We start from the raw sequence: 19624 nt of genomic DNA, 5'->3' as shown, positions 1-19624 counted from the left end.
AGCGGGCAGAGACGGGCCGGGACACGGGGTGTGGAGCACCCAAACCAGGCGGCATGGAGTGTCCCGGGAGGGAGCATCTCTGGAGAGTGTCCTGGTCACCGGGCACGGAGCATCCCGGGCCTGGAGCATCCCAGGAATGGAGCACCCTGGCATGGGGCACCCTGGGCATGGAGCATCCCAAGCCATCCAGCATCAACCCCCCCAGGCTGTCTGGCAGCGAGCACCCCAAGCCAGCACATCCCCCCTTCCTCTCCTTTGCTCTAGGTCCAGGAATTGCTGGAGTCACCGCGGTTTAGAGGGACACCAAGTACCTACAGAGAGACTTCACCGTGCTTGGGAAGGGAAGGGCACATCCTCATCCTCCCCGTCCCCGGCCAGGAGCCCTGCCAGAGCCGGTTCCCCCGGGGTCCCTGCGGCACAACTCACCCCCACCCAGACCTACCCGGCCTCTGCAGACTCAGCTTTGAGTCAGGCTCCAAGCGTGTTCCCCAGCCAACACCCGCCACTGTTTGCTCTTCCACCTTATTCCCCTCAGCTCCACACAACCTCCCAGTAACAGACTGGGGAACTGAGGCACGCTGCTGGGAACACCCTTTCCAAGCAAGCCAGGGCCAGAGGCACTCCATCCCGGCTGTAACCACGCGTTCTCCGCGCCTTTGCAAAATCTGGGTCCCCCCCACCCCGCGCGAGTGCCTGGGGCCTGTGCTCCTGGAGAGGAGAGCAAGTTAAAGGCTTTGGTCAGTGAATTATTTAACGTGGTGGTTGGAGATCCTGGCACTGGCACGGGCCCTTGTGAGCACTGCGGTATTCGGGAGGTCTTGGGAAACACACACAATAAATAGACAATTTTATTTACTTGGGCACGGGGGAACTGGTGCGGGTAAAACCCACCCCAGGAGCCAACCTGCAACCCTCCCCCTCGGTAACGCTTCTCCCTCCCACCACCACACAAACCCCACAGCGGCAAGACAGGGATGAGAGTGGTGTCAGTGGAGGCTAAAATCCTGCAAATCCCAACCAAATTCTCCCCAGCGGTGTCTCCTCCACGCTCCCCTCCACCCCCCAAGCCCCGCAGCCCCCTCTGAACGTGCCCCCCAAGGGGACGCAGCCCTTGGAGCATGGACCCAGCTGCACACAGGGTCCCCCCCAGCTCATCTTGCCCCCCCGGCAGACGCTCCCCGCAGCCGAGCCGCCGCGCCAGGAGCACCCTGACCTTCATCCTGCTGCCGTTTGGTTCAGCGTATTCCCCTCGGTCGCAAGGTTTAGGTTTCACCTGGTGATTGATTAAAGTCTCCGGGCTGCGGAGGGGGCAGAGTTAAGGTGACCTGGAAAGGACTTCAGCCAAGGTGGGCGCTGGCTTGAGAGCAGTCGGGGGAGGTGGGAGATGTTTTATTCCTGCTGCTGCTTCGCAGCTGGATGGGGAATATCCAGGCTGATGTCCCCAGCTTGCCAGGGAAGACTCGGCAGAGCTGTATTTGTAAATGAAGAACTGCTGGCTTTTTTTTTTTTAAACAAAGACATCGCTTCTCTAAATCGTTTGCTGGAATCAGCGAGCTGCTAATAAATTAGGGGTGAAGGCGTGCTACCCCCACCCACCAGCTGCCTTGTCCATTGCTGTCGCTTCGTGGCCTCCTGCGGTTTTGCTTTTGCAGCTGGACCCCGAGCACCTCCCCGGCACCCAACGGCACTTTGCAAAGCTGCAGGAACCTGGGCTGGGCACCCGGGGATGGTTTAACGGGGCCACGGAGCTGGGGGGGTCACCACATGCAGGGAAGGGGCAGGTCCCATCCGCACCTCATCACCTGCCCTGGGAATGTCCGTCAATTCTGGAGCTGGGAGCGTTTGGGATGGAGCCACACGATACCAACCCATCCATCGGAACGGGCGGAGGTTTTCGGAAACTGTCCCGGGCTCTGCCGGTTTCACCCCCCACCCTCCCGGCCGTGGGGGTCCCGTTTGCATCCTCCGGCCCTGATTAAAGAGGATTTCCGGGCCTGGGTGATGGCAAGCGGGGAGGCTGCGTGCTTGGATCCTGCTGCCCTCTTGGGATTGCAGCTCAAGTTCCTGGCACGGATGGGAAGCCAGGATTTGCATCTACAGGATTTCCAGTAAGTTTTGCAGTCCTGGCATGCAGCTGTAGGGCTGCGGGCTGGGGAGATGGGCTGGGGGGAGCCAGGACTCCCCACCCGGACTCAGGGTGAGGTCAAGTCCCAGCCTGGGGGGATGCTGTGGAGTCCTGGGCAGAGGATGCAACCAGCCCCCTCGGTGTGAGGAAGCCTGATTTGGTGCTCAGTGCCGGGGACAGGCAAAGCTGGGGGCAAGTGGCCTCAGGAGAGTCAGGGCTGGCAGTGGCCCCAGCAGCCGGGCCAGCACGGGGGCCAGGCGGCAGCGGCAGGGGGAGCGGGGGGGGGCTGCAGAGCACCTGCTTCTGCTGGAGGCTTGGCCTCGGCCCAGGGCAATTAGCTCCTGGCGTCAGTGCTCGCACCCGCTCTGACAAACAAGCAGCTGGAACACCTCGGCTTCGCTCCGGAGGGCTCCCCCTCTCTCCTGCTGCCGGGTGTGGGATGGGGACCACCCCGGGGCGGTGGCCGCAGGGCTGCTCTGCCCCAAAACCAGGGCAAAGCCTTGGCCCCGGCCCCGATGCTGCTGTGGGGCCACATCGGTGCTCACCTGCTCTGATGCCAACGTCGCTGGGAGCCGGGGCACGGCCCTGCGGGAGGAACAGGGACATCTCCACCCCGCTCTGCTGCCATGCTGCAACGCCAGGGACCCGGCTCCTTTCCCCAGCTCCAAGGACGAGGAAGAATGGACGAGGACTTCAAGAGAGCTTTGCACCCCCGGGATCTCTGGCGCTGGCCCGGCAGCCACAGGACAGTCCACAACGGGGTCCCTCCAGCGGCACGGGGTCCCTGCGACGATGGAGGCGAGTCCCGCAGCAGGGGCAGCAGAGAAGAGCCACAGCTGCTCCCCGAGGACACTGGTGCTCGCTGCAGGGGGGGAATGCAGAGTGTGGGCAGCTTCACCCAGGTGCCTTCCCCTACGTGCACTTGGTGGCCCTCGGGGCTCCCTGTCCCCACGGCGGCAGTGTGACCTTCACCACCTCGAGTTTTGCCTTGGAAGAGGGTGGCTGGATGCGGCCATCAGCAGCAAACCCGGCACCAGTTCCCCAGCGTCAGTGACCGGCGTTCGCCTGCATGGGGGTTTGCTCAGCTCACAGCACCCCAGAATCATCTGGGTTGGAAAAGCCCCTGAAGCTCCTCCAGCCCAACCATGACCATTCCCAACTCCCCCAGATCCCTCAGCGCTGGCTCAGCCCGACTCTTCAACCCCTTCAGGGATCCCGGGGACTCCCCCCTGCCCTGGGCAGCCCATTCCAACGCCCAACAGCCCCTTCTGCACAGAAATCCTTCCTCAGAGCCAGCCTGACCCTGCCCTGGGCAGCTTGAGGCCATTCCCTCGGGGCCTGGCGCTGGGGCCTTGGCTCCAGAGACTCATCCCCCCTCTCTGCCCCCTCCTGGCAGGGAGTTGCCGAGGGCCAGGAGGTCTCCCCTCAGCCTCCTCTTCTCCAGACTGAACCCCCCCAGTTCCCCCAGCCGCTCCCCAGCAGACCTGTGCTCCAGACCCTGCCCCAGCTCCGTTCCCTTCTCTGGCCACGCTCGAGTCATTCAATGGCCTTTTTGGGGTGAGGGGCCCAAAACTGAACCCAGGAACCGAGGGGCGGCCTCCCCAGTGCCGAGCCCAGGGCTCAGATCCCTTCCCTGTCCCTGCTGGCCACGCCAGTGCTGACACAAGCCAGGATGCCATTGGCCTTCTTGGCCACCTGGGCACACTGCTGGCTCCTGTCCAGCCGGCTGGCAATCAACACCCCCAAGGAGAAATGGAAACTCCACGTGTTCCTCGGGAGGAAAGCGCAGCTCCCTCCTCAGCTTTCACCCCCCCAGGTCCCTGGAGATGGGTTTGGTTCTGCCACTTCATACACCGGTGCCGGGTGACACTGGCTGTGCCGCTCACGGAGGGGCCCACGTCCCTCCCCACGGTGCCACGGCTCACGCGGCCTCTCTGGGAACGTGCGTTTCCTCCTGCATCGCCCCGTGCTGCTCGATTTGGCATCACACTCCCTCAGAAAACCAAACGAAGGCGCGTGACCTTATACGGAAGATTTGGCTCTTACTAAGGCCCGAGGTTTATAATACCTGTGACAGACAAAAGATGTCAGCTCTCCTCAAAATACCTTCCCTGCTTGAGGCAGCTAGGAGACTCCTCGGGGAGCGCAATGAGCCTTATCTCGCAGTATTAGCTAAATATTAACATGATCACCTTCAGCATTAACTGCCTGTTAGGTTCCCACACTCCTGGGCAAGGTCAGACTTCGGGCGACCGTCGTGACGATACCCAGTGGGTCGAAACTGGCGTCTCCTCCAACGAGACGCAGAGGCTTCTGCTGGAAACTGCTCTCAGGAGCAGCACCTCCCTTCCATTTTCTGTCCTTTAGAACCATTTATTCCCTATCAAATTTAAACTATTTCAAGCAAACGCAACCACTTCGGGTAAAGAGCTTTCTTTCCGAAGAGCCTCGCTCGCTGCCTCTGCCAGGGGCTGATAAGGGGAAGGCAGCTGCGGGCTCTGGCCGCCAGCTCCCCTTCCCCGGAGCCACTCTCTGTCCTTACAAACCGACTCTGCTCCCCGACGCGAGCGAAAAGGATGTTTTCCTCTAACAGAGATGCCCGAGAGGCCACCCAGCCCTTCTGGCCTCGCTGCAGGTGCCGGGGGAAGCACCAGCCCGGCCATGGCCCCGTCACTCGTGAGGGCTCCGGCTGCTGGGACCGACAGGATCTGTCCGAGTGGCCCAGAGCCCCCAGGGCAAGTGACCCCCAAACCACCCAAACCTGGCTCCCAGCCCCACTCCAGCAGCAGCCACCCACGGGTGCCCTCTCGTGGCCGGTCCCAAGGGCAGAGCTTCCACACGAGGTATTTTTTGCCACCCAACTTCATCTTTCCCGTGGCTGGGAGATGCTCCCGCAGGGCTCAGCCCGCACAAGGCTGCGGTACCCGCGGGCTGATGCCGCTGCACTGTGCTGCTGGCTCCCTGGCACCGCAGGATCGGAAAAAAATTTTTTAAAAATAAGAAAATTGACATTTATAAAGACCAGGAGGTGCAGGTAATGCTGCAAGCTCCCTTGCCTGACTGGAACAACCTGGCCCAGATTTAGTAGTTTGCACCAGCCAAATGCTGAAGTGGAGTTTTCCTTCCCCAGCAGCAGCAACTCCCCTGCAGCTCCCATGGGGGCAGGGCAAGGCAGGCACCCACACCAGGGTGCTGTGCCCCCTACACCAGCTGGGTGAGAGGGCCCCGGGGTGCACACCCGGCCTGGGAGCCACCAGCCTCTCCTCATCACAAAATGGGGGTGAACACTGTGTTTCTGCCAGTGAAAAAGCAGCAGCAGCACCGGGGGGGGGGCCTGGCAAGGTCCTGGCGCTGCACAAGGCCCCCCAGTCTCCCCTGGACAAAGCACCACCCATCTCGGATCGCTCCACATTGGACATACAAAGGTTCTCACTTACCAACTCACTCCCCTCTCGCTTTTAGCCAAGACCTAAACTTGGCCTAATGCTGCCAGGAGCCTGTTCAGTTAAACCCGACCTCTGGAGCTGGCTCAGACCTGCCCCAATCTCCTCCCTGCTGTTTCGGCTGGACCCTGCACACAGGAGCTGCAGGGAGGGGGGGTGCAGGCTGGGTACCCGCTGTGAATCCATCCTGCAGGGAGCCCCCCCGGCCCTGGGAGGCACCCCCAGCCCTCTGGTCTCACCCCTCGGGACACCCGAGCCCTCATCCAAACCCCTCTCGGGGCTCCTTTAAAGCGTGTTGGTGGTTTCACGACTTCAGGTGTGACATTTTCCAGGGATCCAGGATGCTCTTTGCTTGGCAGGTGGAGAGACTGGGCACTGGATCTCAAAGAAATCACACACGTTATCTTACAAAGGAAATTTATTTCATTTTATGAAGCTTATATTACATGCATCAACTGAGGCTGGTACAACAGTTAACAGCAGGGCTGGGGTTTGTCCAGATTTCCATTAGTGTTTCTGGAAGAAACCAGGCCAAATTAAAGAAGCTTTTGCCCTTAGAAAATACAGTCATAATACAAGGAATGGTTGTTTTTTTCGTTTGTTTTCACTTTAATTACACCTCCCCTGCTCCCTGCCCCTCAAGCTGCATATAGCCAATGCTCCGGCTTATCAAAAAATTAGGCAGGAGGGGAAAATCTAACACACTGTCCCCTCATACACCCCTAATAAACCACTGAGACAGGAGGACTGGATCTAGCTCTATTCAAAGGAAAAATACAAACAGAATGCCAGGAATAAAGCTCTGACAACAACCCAGATGCAGTACCCTTCAGTAATTGCACTGGGTAAAAACGTTTTACACGTTGTTCAACCAGATGCTACAAATTCCTTTTGATTCGTTCTCGTTCAGTTGTATGGGTTTGAACAAGCAGCGGAATACACTGAAATATCGATTTCTAAAAACAAAAATATTGCATTCTTGTCAGTGTCTGTTGGATATTCTCCCATACCCACCAGAGGAAGATGTACAGTGCACCGGAGATTGCAGCCTACTATAGGCTTCCTATCGAGTACAGATACACAGAAGCAGATGGAATCGTCAGACCAGGTTGATATGGCAAAGGTCAGGCTGGCACGTGCTCGTCTCCATGCAGAGGGGACCTGCCACAGCGTCCCTGCTCAGTCCCCTGTCACTTGTGTGGCTTGGCCGTCTGAGGTTTGGTTGGTGGACTGGATGAACATGGGCTGGGTGATGTCCTGGCCTGCAGGCATGGTCACTTGCTGGATCTGATAAAGTTGCTGGCAGAGAACAGAAGCAGGGAAGAGAAAGGACCGTCAGCTCTCGGCACACCCGGCTCCCTCCGAGCACAGCGCTGCCAGCTCAGCGGCGGCGTTACCAGCAAACTCTCAGGTCCAAATAAAACCTGTCCCCAAACCAGACAACCAATCGCCCCTAGGCACTGGCTGCTAAATCGTAACCAAGTAATTCTGTGCATTCTGACACCCAAACTGAGCTCAGGGCTAAACCAGATCCCACCCAGAGTGCAGGGGACTGTGTTCATTTGAAACAAGTGCAGCAGAACGCAGAGTCTGCCCCAGTTCAAAAAAGCAGCACAACACCCGCTTATCCCGCTCCTGGTTAAGCTTCAGTAGCAGCAGCGTGTGATCAGGAGGAGCCCATCTGCTAGAGGCTGCAGGTTTTAGGACAGTCCTTCTGAGCCCTCGACTTCCAAGGGATGGAGCAGCAACCACCTCCTTACCTGTCCGTCTGTGAACTGGCTGAACTGCTGCTGTCCTTGCTGGACCTCCGTCTGCGTTATCTACAAGGGTAAGGGAAGGATGATCACTGACGGCACTTCCGAGAGGGACAGAACCCCACTAACAACATTCTGCTGCTGCCTTTCAAGAGTTTTTTAGACTCTTTTCAAACGTCATTACCCCACCACGTGGTAAGATGCAGCTTATGCCGCCGGCCCGCAGTCATGCTGGTGCGAACCGCGCGCCAAGAACAAAGGACACGGGGCTCAGCCGTTCCAAACCAAACACAAGCACGTCCTCCCTGGCTTTCATGAGGAGAACGCGGCCTCCAGGATGACAGAAAAGCAGCAGCCTTCCTATCCTCTGAAGGCAGAGAAGAATCCCTTAGCGACCAGCCTCAACAAGAACATGAGACAACCTGCTGGCAGCAGTGCTGGTCTCGATGTTTCACCTCTGCGATAGTTTTCCTGAGAGGTTGCAGGGCTGCTCCTCCCTCACCCAGCCAGAAGGAGCAGAAGTAAAGAGAAGGTTGATGAACTGAAGTTTTACCTGCAATCAGCTCAGAAGCAGCGTGAGCTTTATACAGTGAGACACACACACACACACACACACACACACATACGCATGCACCTTTCACGTACAGGTACAAGGAGGCTTCCGCTCTGCTCCTTGCTTTATTACTCTGACGAAAGGAACAGGAAGAAAAGAAATGCAGGAATCCTAGCCCAAGAGTTGGGTAAATTCGACTGGAATTTGCAGTTTCAGGAGCTAGGGAACAACACTTTACCAGTTGATGTCAGCCCTGCTGTTACGGTGCATACCTGCTGTGCATTGGTTGCAAGCGTCTGGATCTGCCCCTGGACTACCTGGGTGCCTGACACGGGTTGGGCTAAGCGGATATACTGCAGCTGGCCAGCATTCAACTGAACCTGGAGACAAGCGGAGGGGGCAGGGAAAGAAAATTAAACAGATAACTGTGTAACCTGAAACACACAAACTTGCCTTCTTGTTTCCACAACAGAAGCCAGAGTAATAGATGACACCGGGAAGCTTTAGTTGATTAACAGTTTAGATGAGCCACTACCACAGACCCTGCCAAAGCAAGAGTGAAGCCCGCAGGACTCCTGCAGGTTCTCGAAGTAAAACCCCGAGGAAGCACATTACTCCTTTCTCCAGAACGGGAGTGGGCAGTTAGTAGCTAAAGCACATTAATTGCTAAATTTCAGAGAGCTTTGAGAACACTTATTTTTCTTTTTGGTTACGAGAATCAAGTTACTGCTTTGATGTATCGTTTCACATGAGGATGATTGTTACGAGCTACCTGCACATAATGACACTCCTATTATATCCTGCCAAAAAAAAAATAAATAAAAGAACGTATAGGAAATTTTCACATAAAGACAGCAGAGATGACAAAACCCAGGAATATTGCAGGGTAATATTTGGAAAGTTTTAATACAGCTCTGCCAACATCAACACCCGCCTGGCAAAGGCCAATATCTTCTGTGTCAATACTTTGTGTGTAACATTTTAAATGCAAATTCATTTCCTGCAACCCTGATCTTGCAAGGTTAGATGCTTGGGGGTGTGGGATATGAAGACAATGTCATCATGGCAACCTCAACTCTCATCTTGCATTTTCTGCGATATAAAAAGCCAATACTACCAATACACATCCGAGGGGCAATAAGGTCGCTGTATGATTGATACTGCTGTTGAATTTTTCATTTAGTGTTATTTAACTTTAGAACATTTAGATTTGTAGTCTTAAGGTTAATTATATACCAAAAATGTTTTTAGTTTTTTTTTTTTTTCCCCTTTTTAAATAAGGGGAAAGAAGAACATACAAAATACTTGAAAACTGCTCACGGACAAAGGTTCAAGTGCCTAGAACATGGTCTTGGCATTTACACAAATGCTGCTGACTTCACCAGCTGTGCCTAAAAGCTCAAATATTATTTCAAGAGCAAATAAACTCCACATGAGCATAAACATTTCAATAAAGGATTTGTTTCTGCACTGAGATCTGCCAGCAGATCGTGTTTTCCACACTGGGGGCTTCCTGCTTAGATTTTAACTATACTGCTAACAGAATGGATGAAAGCGATTCAGAACGAGTGTTCTTCCAGAAATGAGAATAAGCTCCAAAAGAACCTGCCCACTGAGGTCTAGCTAAGATATGGATTAAATCTGACACAAAATTAATGCAGACAAACACATGATTACCGTTTAATTGACACATACATTTCCAGGTTTTTCTCAGTTTTTAGAAAAAAAATAACAGCCACCCTTCCACAGGCAACCCGTGGCTCTAGAGTAAGCAATAAATCCCAGGAGGGAAGTGCACACGGTATCAGGAGCACGTGGAAAACCAGCAGAGAACATTAGTAAGATTCTCTCAACACTCCTGCAATCGCCAGAGGCACTACCAGCTTTATGAACTGTCGTATTTTGCGTTAGGAAAGATTCTTTGCTGAACCTGAACAGGTACCAGAGTGAAAGGAACTATCAGAAGAGAGCACTAACTGTATCAAGGTAGAGGAAACTCAAGGGAAAAATAAAAGCATGGTAGAAAGATAGCAGAAGGGACAGGAGCACTGAAGAGACCAAAGACTGTTGTTCTCAAACTGAACCACGCGTTCTTTCCAGGCTGGAGCACTGAAAACCTCTCACAGCGAGCGCACGGCTCCACGTTCTGTTCTACTTCACTCGCTGGAAGTGAGCAAGGGGAAAGATGCTTCTGTCAGCACAAACTGCAATCCTGCAACACGCTGTGATTAAGAAGAATCCTCTTAATTATAGTCAAAACAGTATCTCTGCTAGATAGAGAAGCACGAATTGCAACTATTTAATTAAAACGGTGCTCCTAAATTGCTCTGTTTTGCAGTTTTACAATTGTTAAGAGACTCAAAAGACACCATGCTCTGGCACTCGGCAGTTTTTGTCTCACCTCCGCAGTGTCAGAAGCTGCAGAGGACCAGGCACAGCTCCCTGTTCTTAGGTGCTCCCCGGGCAAGAGGAAGGTAGAAGCATAAGCTTGGACAAAAGCAGACACAGATTAAAACCCTCCAGTCTCACACTCCTAAACCAACAGGGGCCACTTGCAACAGGATCCACCTCTGCAGAGAGCAGTACTTTCTGCAGAAGGTTGTGGCCCCCTCACAGCTACTTTAAAAAGAATTCTTTCTTCTAGCAGATCTCCAAGCCCCTTTCTTGTAGAGAGCTACAGCATGCACTGGAGACAACTGGAAAATAAGTCTGAACTGTTCTTTTATTGCTGAACCAAAGGAGGATGCTGCAACATTCAGTTTTGTTGTAATGGGTTCACTGAGGCTGGAGGTGGAGATCTCCTTCCAAAATGCTTTGAAGAACAAGTATCTTGCAGAGACTTTCATAAGGAAAGGAAGGAAAAAAAAAAAAAGTAAAAAAGCTAGTGGAGAATGCAGAGAAGAAAAAAGATTGTTTGGAGTAAACCACCCTATCTGGCAAGCAATTCACTTCCTTTGTGACCAACACCTTAAGCCAAGAAGTAGGAATCAGTTGAAGACTTAAGAGATGAAAAGAATTTGGAAGCGAATTGGAAAAAAATCTGGCAACACCCACAATCTAAACCTTTTTCAAGATGCTGTGTCAAAGCACGAACGTTTGCCAGATGTACAGAGGGAAGCTTAGCAAATCTTGAGATGCAAAACTTGTGTGAAGGATCCGTTTTGCCACAGCTGTGGGTACACTTCTTAATTAACAGAAATCAAAGTGAAATGCATGTCTTGGTCACTTGGTCTGACCTTTGGGGTGCTGGGTAAGTACACAGAAATGGATAGATTTTTTTTTTTTTTCTTTAAGAGGTGTGAAATTTTCCAGATGGGAACCAAAAAGACCTAGCTTTGTTGTGATTATAAGTTACAGAGGTGGGGGAAAAACGTGACATTATTTTTTCACCCACGTGTTTACCTAGGACAGATGCCAGACTGTTACTGCTGATGCTGGGTACTCAAAACCTCATCCCATTCTTAAGGTCACGGCAGGTCTATGTTGATGTGGAAGTGAGGAGATATTTTCTGGTTCTGCAAAGCCATTCCTCCTACCAGCTCGAAGTATTTTGTAGAAATATTTCTTCTAACATAAAAAGTTTATTAATAACTCACAGATGGCACCTTTCCCACTCAGTCTGCCAGGTCATGACTTCAGATTGCAGATGCAGAACCAAGTAAAGGCAAAAAGAAGTTAATTGTGCTTTATTGAAACCATGCTGTCGTAATGAACTAAGGTTTATCCAGGAAATGTTTTTTATTTATTGCTTCCTAATTGTAACTACTTCACTCAGGGGAAAGTGCTGGGGGTGGGCAATGAGTCTACACTGGATGGGTTGGATTTATTTCCCCCTTCATGTCACACAGGGTTAGTTTTTCCTCTCTAAGTGCAGGAGACACACCACTCAATCCAAACTTCCTCTTACAGTTAAAAAAGCACAGCTAATAGAGTCTCATGCCAGAACACCAGCAGACAGTTTGCTCACAAGACTGCTACACACGTCTGCTGGCAAAGTCTTACCGGTATTTGCTGGATTTCTCCCGTGTTGGTGATGATCTGCTGCATGACTTGCATGGTCTGCCCAGTGCTACTCTGAGCCTGCTGGGTCTGTCCTTGTGGCTGCGTCTGCACTATCTGGACCTGCTGGCCTTCTCCAACCTGCATCGTCACCGGGGTGCTCTGCAGGCAGAACAGGGGTGAGTGAGGACTGAGCAAGGGCTGAACACAGCGGCACAGCCACCGCATACAAACATCGGCACAGACAGAGGGAGTCCTACACCCACACTGATGTTTAAATCACCACAAAGGGGACCCAGCACCTAGTTGACCCCTGTTACTACAGTATCTGAACGCTCCGTCGTGACCAGAAAACGTGTTTCTGTAGCGACTGGCCCGAGCAGTGAGAACAGGACACTGCAACGCATCACGCACAGGTGAGTCAATGGTCTCCCCGGCTCCGCTGACCTGCGAAGCCCCCGCACGCTGCTCACAGCTCACCTGTCCCTGCTGAGGCTGGGCAATGATGATCTGGCCTGGCTGGATCGTGGTTGTGGACGTGGTGGTCTGCTGGCCTTGCTGCTGCCCCTGAACCTGCACGGCCGCGGGCTGCTGAGCCAGGGTGAAATAATACTGGACAGGCTCAGCTGGGGTCACAGCCTGGCGCACCTCCTCCTGCAGCACAGGTGAAAAACAGGTAAACGGGGAGGGAACAGATCAATATCCAAAGCCCTGCCCCCCCGCCCTGCTCAAACATCCCCCTCCATAAGCATGCTCCACGGGAAAGTATCTTTAATACCTCGTTCGTAACAGTTTAATGAAGTAAATCCGAAATGATAAATCGAAACGGGTTCTCTCATTTATTCAGCTATACGGAAATCAAAACCATTTCCAATACCCTACGTATAATAATGTAGTCACCAATTTCATTACGAGAAGCAAGTGAGTGAAATTACCATAGTTGAAATACATGCAACTCCTCATCAGTAAATTCCATCACCGCCTGTTATCTTAACACAGAGCGAATTGCAAATGCACCAGGAAGATTCACAGAGGCTCATCTGTCAACAAAAGCCCCTTCCAGGCCTACGTGCCCAACACAAATCTCAATCTAGCTCCGATGTTAAACCTCTGGGAATAAAAGTCATAAGCTTGATGTGTCCTTTCGTGCCTTTATTTATTTATTTAAATCCAGCTTTTCCAGAACCATAACAATTTCATCTTGTAACTGATTCTGCTGGTAGCAGGAATATCTCACCGGCGTGAAGAAACAAAAGGCTCTGCTCTAGCTCACTGTCAGAAGCACAGGCTCTAATACTGCTGGTTTGTTTTACCTAAGCACGTCTTTTTTAAAGTCCCTTGTGATTAACGATATTTTAGGCAAGTAGATTTTCAGAGATTCTGTTCAGCGGCAAGCTGTTAACACTCAAGAATCAAAACTCCTAAAGCTCCCCAGAGGAGCATCAGACCTTGCACCTCGGGGAAGACGCAGCTCACCAGACGTTCACTCCATGGCAGAAGGCGTAAACAATCCTCTCCCAGCCACCTCGAGTTCACAGCTGAGAGTGTAGGATGTTTACACGTGCTACAACATGGTAGATTCCTGCTTACACAAGCCTGCTCGACTCCCCTGCGTTACACGAGGCTTGCTCACAGGTTACCTTCAGTATATCCAACTGGGGAGGAAGAGAATTATTCACGTTAAAGAAGATTAATGTACGTTGTCTAGATGGGCATCAGGCTTGAGTAAAAGAGCCCCTTCGCTTAGATGCTGGTCTCTCAGAGGGACAGCAACCAAAGACAAGACTTCCTGCTTGGAGGTTTCTCAGTAGCCTACCAGAAAATGACCCCCCAAAGATTAAGCTGTTCACAGTTGGCTGTAATCAAGACCCAACTTCTAAGCCTGGCTCTCGGAGCAAACAGGAGGACTCTCCCACGGTACTGCAAACCACTGCAATCAAAGACTTGCAATACACTTCCTACATAAGGCAGCTCGTTGATTACTCCTACTCGCTTAATCAAATCCTTTGGGGGAGGGATTAATAACAAATTAAAAATATATTATTACTATTCAACAGGGCATGTCTCCAGTTAACCATAGAACCGCATGCACAGAAGAGTTGGGGCTGTTTCTGAAAAGCCCAGTCCTTAGGTATGTGATTTCCAGAGCACTCCAATCCTCAACTCCTACCTGAATCCTGACAGAACGAGGCAACCGAGTACTTCTGGAGGGATCTATTCCAGGTTAAGTTGCGTTTGCTACAGGAAAAAATGGCTTTAAATCCAAATCTGCTTGAACTAGGTTATATCACACCGTTTGCCACCTTTTACTTCCAAGCCCTGGCTTTAGTTACCTGAGCAACGTAACAGCCGTGGTTTCATTCCCAGCTCTTCCATGTAACCAACATGAACTTGTCAAACGATCTTTGTCGTGGTAGAGATAAAATACAGATTGTACCCCCAGACAAAAGGTGCAGGCTGTCAGCCTACAGGCAGCCACTTTTCAACACTGTTGAATCAAGAGTGTTTTCCACTGCAAAGTCCTAACCTACGTTCTTATCTGGCAGCCGTTTCTCCGTTAAACTTCTCTTGCCATAAGAAGTATTTCCAGCGATGCAACAGTGTTCGCAGGCAGCGAGTTTATCGGTTACTGACAGATCTCCAAAGCCTGTTTCAACCCAAAACCCAACAGGGTTTCATTGCTGATGCTGTGCAATCCAAGAGACACAGCTCTGGTGTGACGTGTCATCGAGACACGTTAACCTAGCAACCTACCTGCGTGTAACTACACACCTTGAAAATCCTTCAGGCATTTCTTTGATTATAGAACTTGCATGCTCTGTCACCAGAACATTCCGATGTAGAATCAAAAGGCTCCAAAAGGACAAGATACGGGCAATGCTCTCCCTCCCAAACATGGAGTACTCTTCAAAAACAGCACAACAAAGGAGAGGAACTGAATGAGGCACCTAAAAACTGAACTTGCAATGCCAGAATTAACCTGTCTTACTTCAGGCTGCAGCCAACTCGTTTCAGTTTATCGAGCTGAACAAACTGAAATGTGGGTCTTCTCTCCCCTAGTTAAGTAAAAGCACCGAGAGCAGCTGTGCAGGCTGCTGCTTCGTCTTCTTATTTAATACCAAACTAATGATCTTTGGATAAATCACCCCTGCTGCAGGGATAAAGCAGGGAACTCAGGGAAGGGCTGGACGGAGCTGTGCCGTGCTCACCACGTGTACATGACACACAGTTCCCAGTGCACCTGTAACGAAGTACTGGGATGCTAATTTTAACCACAGCTGACTGCAGCAGTTGGACGGACTCTCCTGCACATATTGTGACACGGAAAGGTATTTTCCTCGTTTACTAGAAACTCATGCTGCTTCTGGAAATCAGAATGAGAGGTTAAGCTCAGCTCAGGGCACTATCACAAAGGATGAAGCGTGTATTTCCTCCCTTTGGCCATCACTTGCACCATGAGGACTTAAAGACAAAAAGTAAAATAAGCAACTTCCAAAATCCAGGTTCACAGTGGAACTGCTGATCTCTACTCTCAGAACAGGTTATCTTTTTGCATGTTATCCAGATTTATATGGGAATACAAAAAAAAAAAACCCCAACAAAAAAAAAATGTCAAAGAAAAACTTCCAAGTAAAACACTTGCCAGAAAGATGTTTTACATATGCCAGCCTCTCCAGTAGCACTCTCTAGAAAAGCTGTTTTAAGGACCACCTTGGATTTTTTTCAAAGGCTAACACCCTGCAAACCTTCAAAAGTATCAGAAAACCAGGTGAAGGAATTGTTATAAATTGTTATAACTTTTTTTTTTTTTTTTAAATTTACTGTTCAGAAGAAATTCCTTCAGAGCTGAGTCCTGGGCAATGATTCCAGGAGCTGCTGAGCAAGGTGTGGCACTGTCCGAGGGGAGCTCTTCCCTAGAAGAGATGGCCCAGGCAGCTTGTAACAAAGAGAGATGAGCAATTACCAAACTGGGGAACTTCTAGCAGCAAACCACCAAACTTGTAGGTGAAGGAGATAAACTAGTCTACCAGGAGCTGGATCTTTTTCTTCATGCATCTGAAGCAGCAAGACTGAGTTTCAACCCCACCTCACTGCATTTTCAGCACTGTCTCAAACACGGAGGGGAACAAGTGCTCTGGAACACACAAACTTGTTATGTTTCAAAGATCTTGGGCTCAGATGACCGTGGCAGCCTGCTGCTGTAAACATCCGACTGAAAGCTCCTTCTAACACCTTACAGCTTCCAGTCAAGGATGTTTACAGTAGCAGTGGCTGCCCCAAAGGATGCGGGAGGTGGCACTTTAAGCAAAGAAGCCTGTTTCTCCCTTTACAAGTCAAAGGACGCAGACTCGGCACATTTTTTTAAAGTTAAATTTTAAACACTGGCAACATTTGGTATCAGAGCTATTTAGTAGTTTTTGTCACGTGAGTAAATCCCCAAGGCAGACTTCTGCAAATCTCCACTCAAGCTCTATTTCCATTAAAAAAAAAAAAAAAGAACCTGAAAACTCCTATGAATAAACACATAAGAGAGGCACAAACCTCATGTTTAACTCTGATTCTGTATTGCTTTATCAGCTCTTGACTAGAGATGGAAATCACACCAAGGAAAAGACAGAAAATACAACAGTAATTTTTATGTCTCACCTGCCGCTTTGGAGGCTTCAGTTCATCTCTTGGAACAATATCGATAAGAAAGTCAAACTGATCAAACTTTGTAATTGCCATGGCAATGTCATTCCTCTAGAACAACAAAAAGAGAAAACCATTCTTCAGCTTTAGAAGTCTGTTTTGTCAGTGGATAAATGAAGTTGGAGCTTTTGAATTGAGTCAAGCAAGAGTGTCTTCTCCAGCCCAGGTGCTCAAGCTTCTGTTTCAGTCCCGCAGCTCTGTCTTGTGCTGAGCGAGGCCTCCACGACGTCCAATAAGGTCCTGAGCAAACCTGGGCTTTTACAGTCATCTACTCCCCCACCGGGCCTGATCAGGCTCTCCACAACAGTACTGCTGTAATTCACTACACAGAGCTCAGAACAACCACCAGAAGCCTTTTAGCACATTAAGAAAACCTGAGAATTCGTCTAAAAAATAATTTTAAAATCCCAAAAATATCTGAGAAGCAGCTCTGTGTAAAGACCAGGATGACCACTCCATGTATAATATTAGTAGCAACATAAGCAGAATCTTATGAGTTGGGAATGGGATTAAAAAAAAAAAAAAAAAAAAAAAAAAAAAAAAAAAAAACAGGGATAAGTATCACTTATTCAGGGCAGGGGAATCCCAAGAGATGTTGAGAGAACAAGCTTCAGCATGTGGAAGGACAAAATGGTTAAAAGAAAGCACGAAGATTAAAACATATACTCAGCAAACTGGCCAAACACGTATCAGAAAAAGGATGTGCAAGAGCCAACGAGCCTCTGTGAAAAACTGGCAAGGCAAGTATCCTCTCAGAACAGCTTATAACTTTACTTTTATACCTTGCCTAAAAACGTAATGCAAGGAATAGCATTAGGTCAAAGCATTAAAGACCTGAACAAAGAATTACCCAGCAGTAAGTCACTGCTTAAATGTATTTGCTAAAGATTTGAAACAACCCCCAAGACAAAAAAAGATGAATTTCTTAATAAAAAAAAAGAAAATGCACTCTGTCATTTTAAAATGCTTGCAAGCCATCTTAAAAAGTAGGGCTAATTCAAGAAGCTATTACAAATCTCATTCTCATTAGCTGAAGATAAATTTGTAAAGCGTATATACGAACAAGATTTGAGACAAAGATACCTACTCATCAGGCAGCGTAGGCAACATTTAAGAGACTATCAATCCTCTCATTTCAGGCTAGTTGACATTTCTAAACCTTATACTGTCTTGGCATTTAATTGCCAAACAATGATCACGTAGAAAGCACAAGAGAGACATTTCTATTGTTCTGCAGGCAGCATATATTATAAAAGTATCTTCACCAGGAAGAAAACTTTCACTGAACAGATTTATCTCGTATTTCATCCCCTGTGCTGAGGATTGGGTTCAATCCAATTTCCTCAGGAATAGACTTCCATAACTCAGACCTCTCCACTAGAAATTGTCTTCCCAAATACTTGATAAGCAGAAACTGCGTTTCTCCAGCTGCACTGTCCGTGCGGAGAGCAGCTGTTCTGGGATGGCAGCTGCTGGGGAAGGCAAGGCAAGGCAGAAATAAAAGCGGAGTCAATTCAAGGTCTTATACCTTAGGATCGGGATCTGAGTGCTATTCTGAAATAAATGGATCCATCGAAGCTTGAAAACTATTAACAGGACATGCCTGAGTCAGCACTTGTACTTCCAAAGCACCTTGTTTGCAGCATGTGTATCAGATATATCCTCCCCATGGTAACTGAATTAAAACCTGGGTTAAGCAAGTGGCATTAGCCCAGTTTAGTGAGTGGCTGGATGCCCATTCAACAGCTCTGGACTGAAATCAGATGTGTCTCCTTGCCACGACAGCAATCTCTGCGCCAGCTTACGGGAGAGCCGACCTGGTCCTAAATATCTCAATCTCTCACCTCTGATCCAAGGGCCTGAACTGATCTCAGACAAAATAGTAATCTATTCTGGAGGAGGGTATTTGTGTTTTCATCTCTACACGTTTACGGACACAAACTAACATCTACAAGCTTACATTAGAACTACTACTGAAAAAAAAAAATAAAATCAGCTAGCAGTTCAATAGCTACAGCTATCCTAAGTCCTTACAGCAGGTCACAACTAGCTGACAGCTGCAGCTTTGGGTTTTGGGGTTGTTATTGTTGGGGCTTTTTTTGAAAACAAATAGAAGAAAAAAGCATTTCAGTCACACAGTTACACCGTGCTTTGTACACAGGTTTGTAGCAATAAACACAGGTACTAAAGTTACTGTCTACAAAACACACCTCATATTATGGAAACAAAGAGCTGAAAACAAGTTTGTGAAGCAGCTGAAGGCTACCTGGGAGCAGCTCCATTACCTGCAGAGTCCTCCGCTTGTTATCTTCCGTGTGTATCCACGCTCGCAAAGTCAATTCTGTTATGAATATCTGAGCTGCCTTGGCGAACAACACGGGAGCTTCTGCACTAATCATCTGCAATTAAATTTACATTTTTAAAAAAAAAAAGTTTACCGTGAGCGTTGTAATACTGCAAAGAGGTAGTCAGAGTAACTTTATCACGTTCAGTCAAATCTGAATGGTTTGCATTGTTTAATGGTGAAGTCGAGGAAATTTCCACATCAGATTTATCTATGGGTCTGACAGTCCAAAGAGTTACCAGCCTCACGTTAAACGCTGTGTGGCATCTAAAATTTGCCTCAAAAGTCTGTTTCCTCCACGACTAGTCAGATGTCAACTCCACATCGTGCTGGATCATGGCAGCAAAAGGCATCAGTGCACGTTCACCTAGGGAGGGAGTCAACCAGCAGCTTCTCCTGGCAGGGCCTTGGTATGTACAGAAACGATTCAGAAACTGAAGAGCACAGGTTGAAGGCTCACTTTAAAACCTGGCCCTTGCGTTATAGTTGTAACTTTGCAACCACTTGAAATGAATGCTGAAATTGCAAAAGAGGTTTGGAGGTCTGAGTAAAGGCTGTCTCACCAAATTCCTTTTCCTTAAGAAATATCTAGCTCAAGTTTTACCCAGATTAAGCAGTTTCATTATTAGTTGGCTTGGCATTAATGCTTACTCCCTAGTTCAGCTTTCTTGTTAAATAATGTTTCAGGCAGGCCAGCAATTTAAACCCACCCCC

General features: G+C 49.5%; 1 protein-coding gene across 3 annotated transcripts in view; it reads right to left on the bottom strand.

Annotated features, from left to right (window-relative positions):
• Positions 1 to 5968: 5968 nt before the first annotated feature.
• Positions 5969 to 19624, bottom strand: part of NFYC (nuclear transcription factor Y subunit gamma) — a 28383-nt gene continuing 14727 nt past the window's right edge. Inside the window, exons 5-12 of one of the 3 annotated variants that reach the window (XM_026863416.1) lie at positions 18852 to 18965; positions 16522 to 16617; positions 12355 to 12528; positions 11878 to 12036; positions 8148 to 8255; positions 7329 to 7388; positions 6740 to 6867; positions 5969 to 6702 (exon numbers count right to left, since the gene is read on the bottom strand). In XM_026863416.1, the coding sequence (XP_026719217.1) occupies positions 6748 to 6867; positions 7329 to 7388; positions 8148 to 8255; positions 11878 to 12036; positions 12355 to 12528; positions 16522 to 16617; positions 18852 to 18965 (831 nt within the window). In that variant the 3' untranslated portion in view covers positions 5969 to 6702; positions 6740 to 6747. Of the gene's footprint in view, positions 6868 to 7328; positions 7389 to 8147; positions 8256 to 11877; positions 12037 to 12354; positions 12529 to 16521; positions 16618 to 18851; positions 18966 to 19624 lie in introns of all 3 variants that reach the window. The other 2 variants (XM_026863415.1, XM_026863417.1) reach the window with 2 other exon arrangements.

The sequence above is a fragment of the Athene cunicularia genome, assembly GCF_003259725.1.
Source record: "Athene cunicularia isolate RWA chromosome 23 unlocalized genomic scaffold, athCun1 chr23_part1, whole genome shotgun sequence".
Lineage (NCBI taxonomy): Eukaryota > Metazoa > Chordata > Aves > Strigiformes > Strigidae > Athene > Athene cunicularia.
Note: the sequence above shows the minus strand (reverse complement) of the source record. Positions and strands in the feature narration are given on the sequence as shown.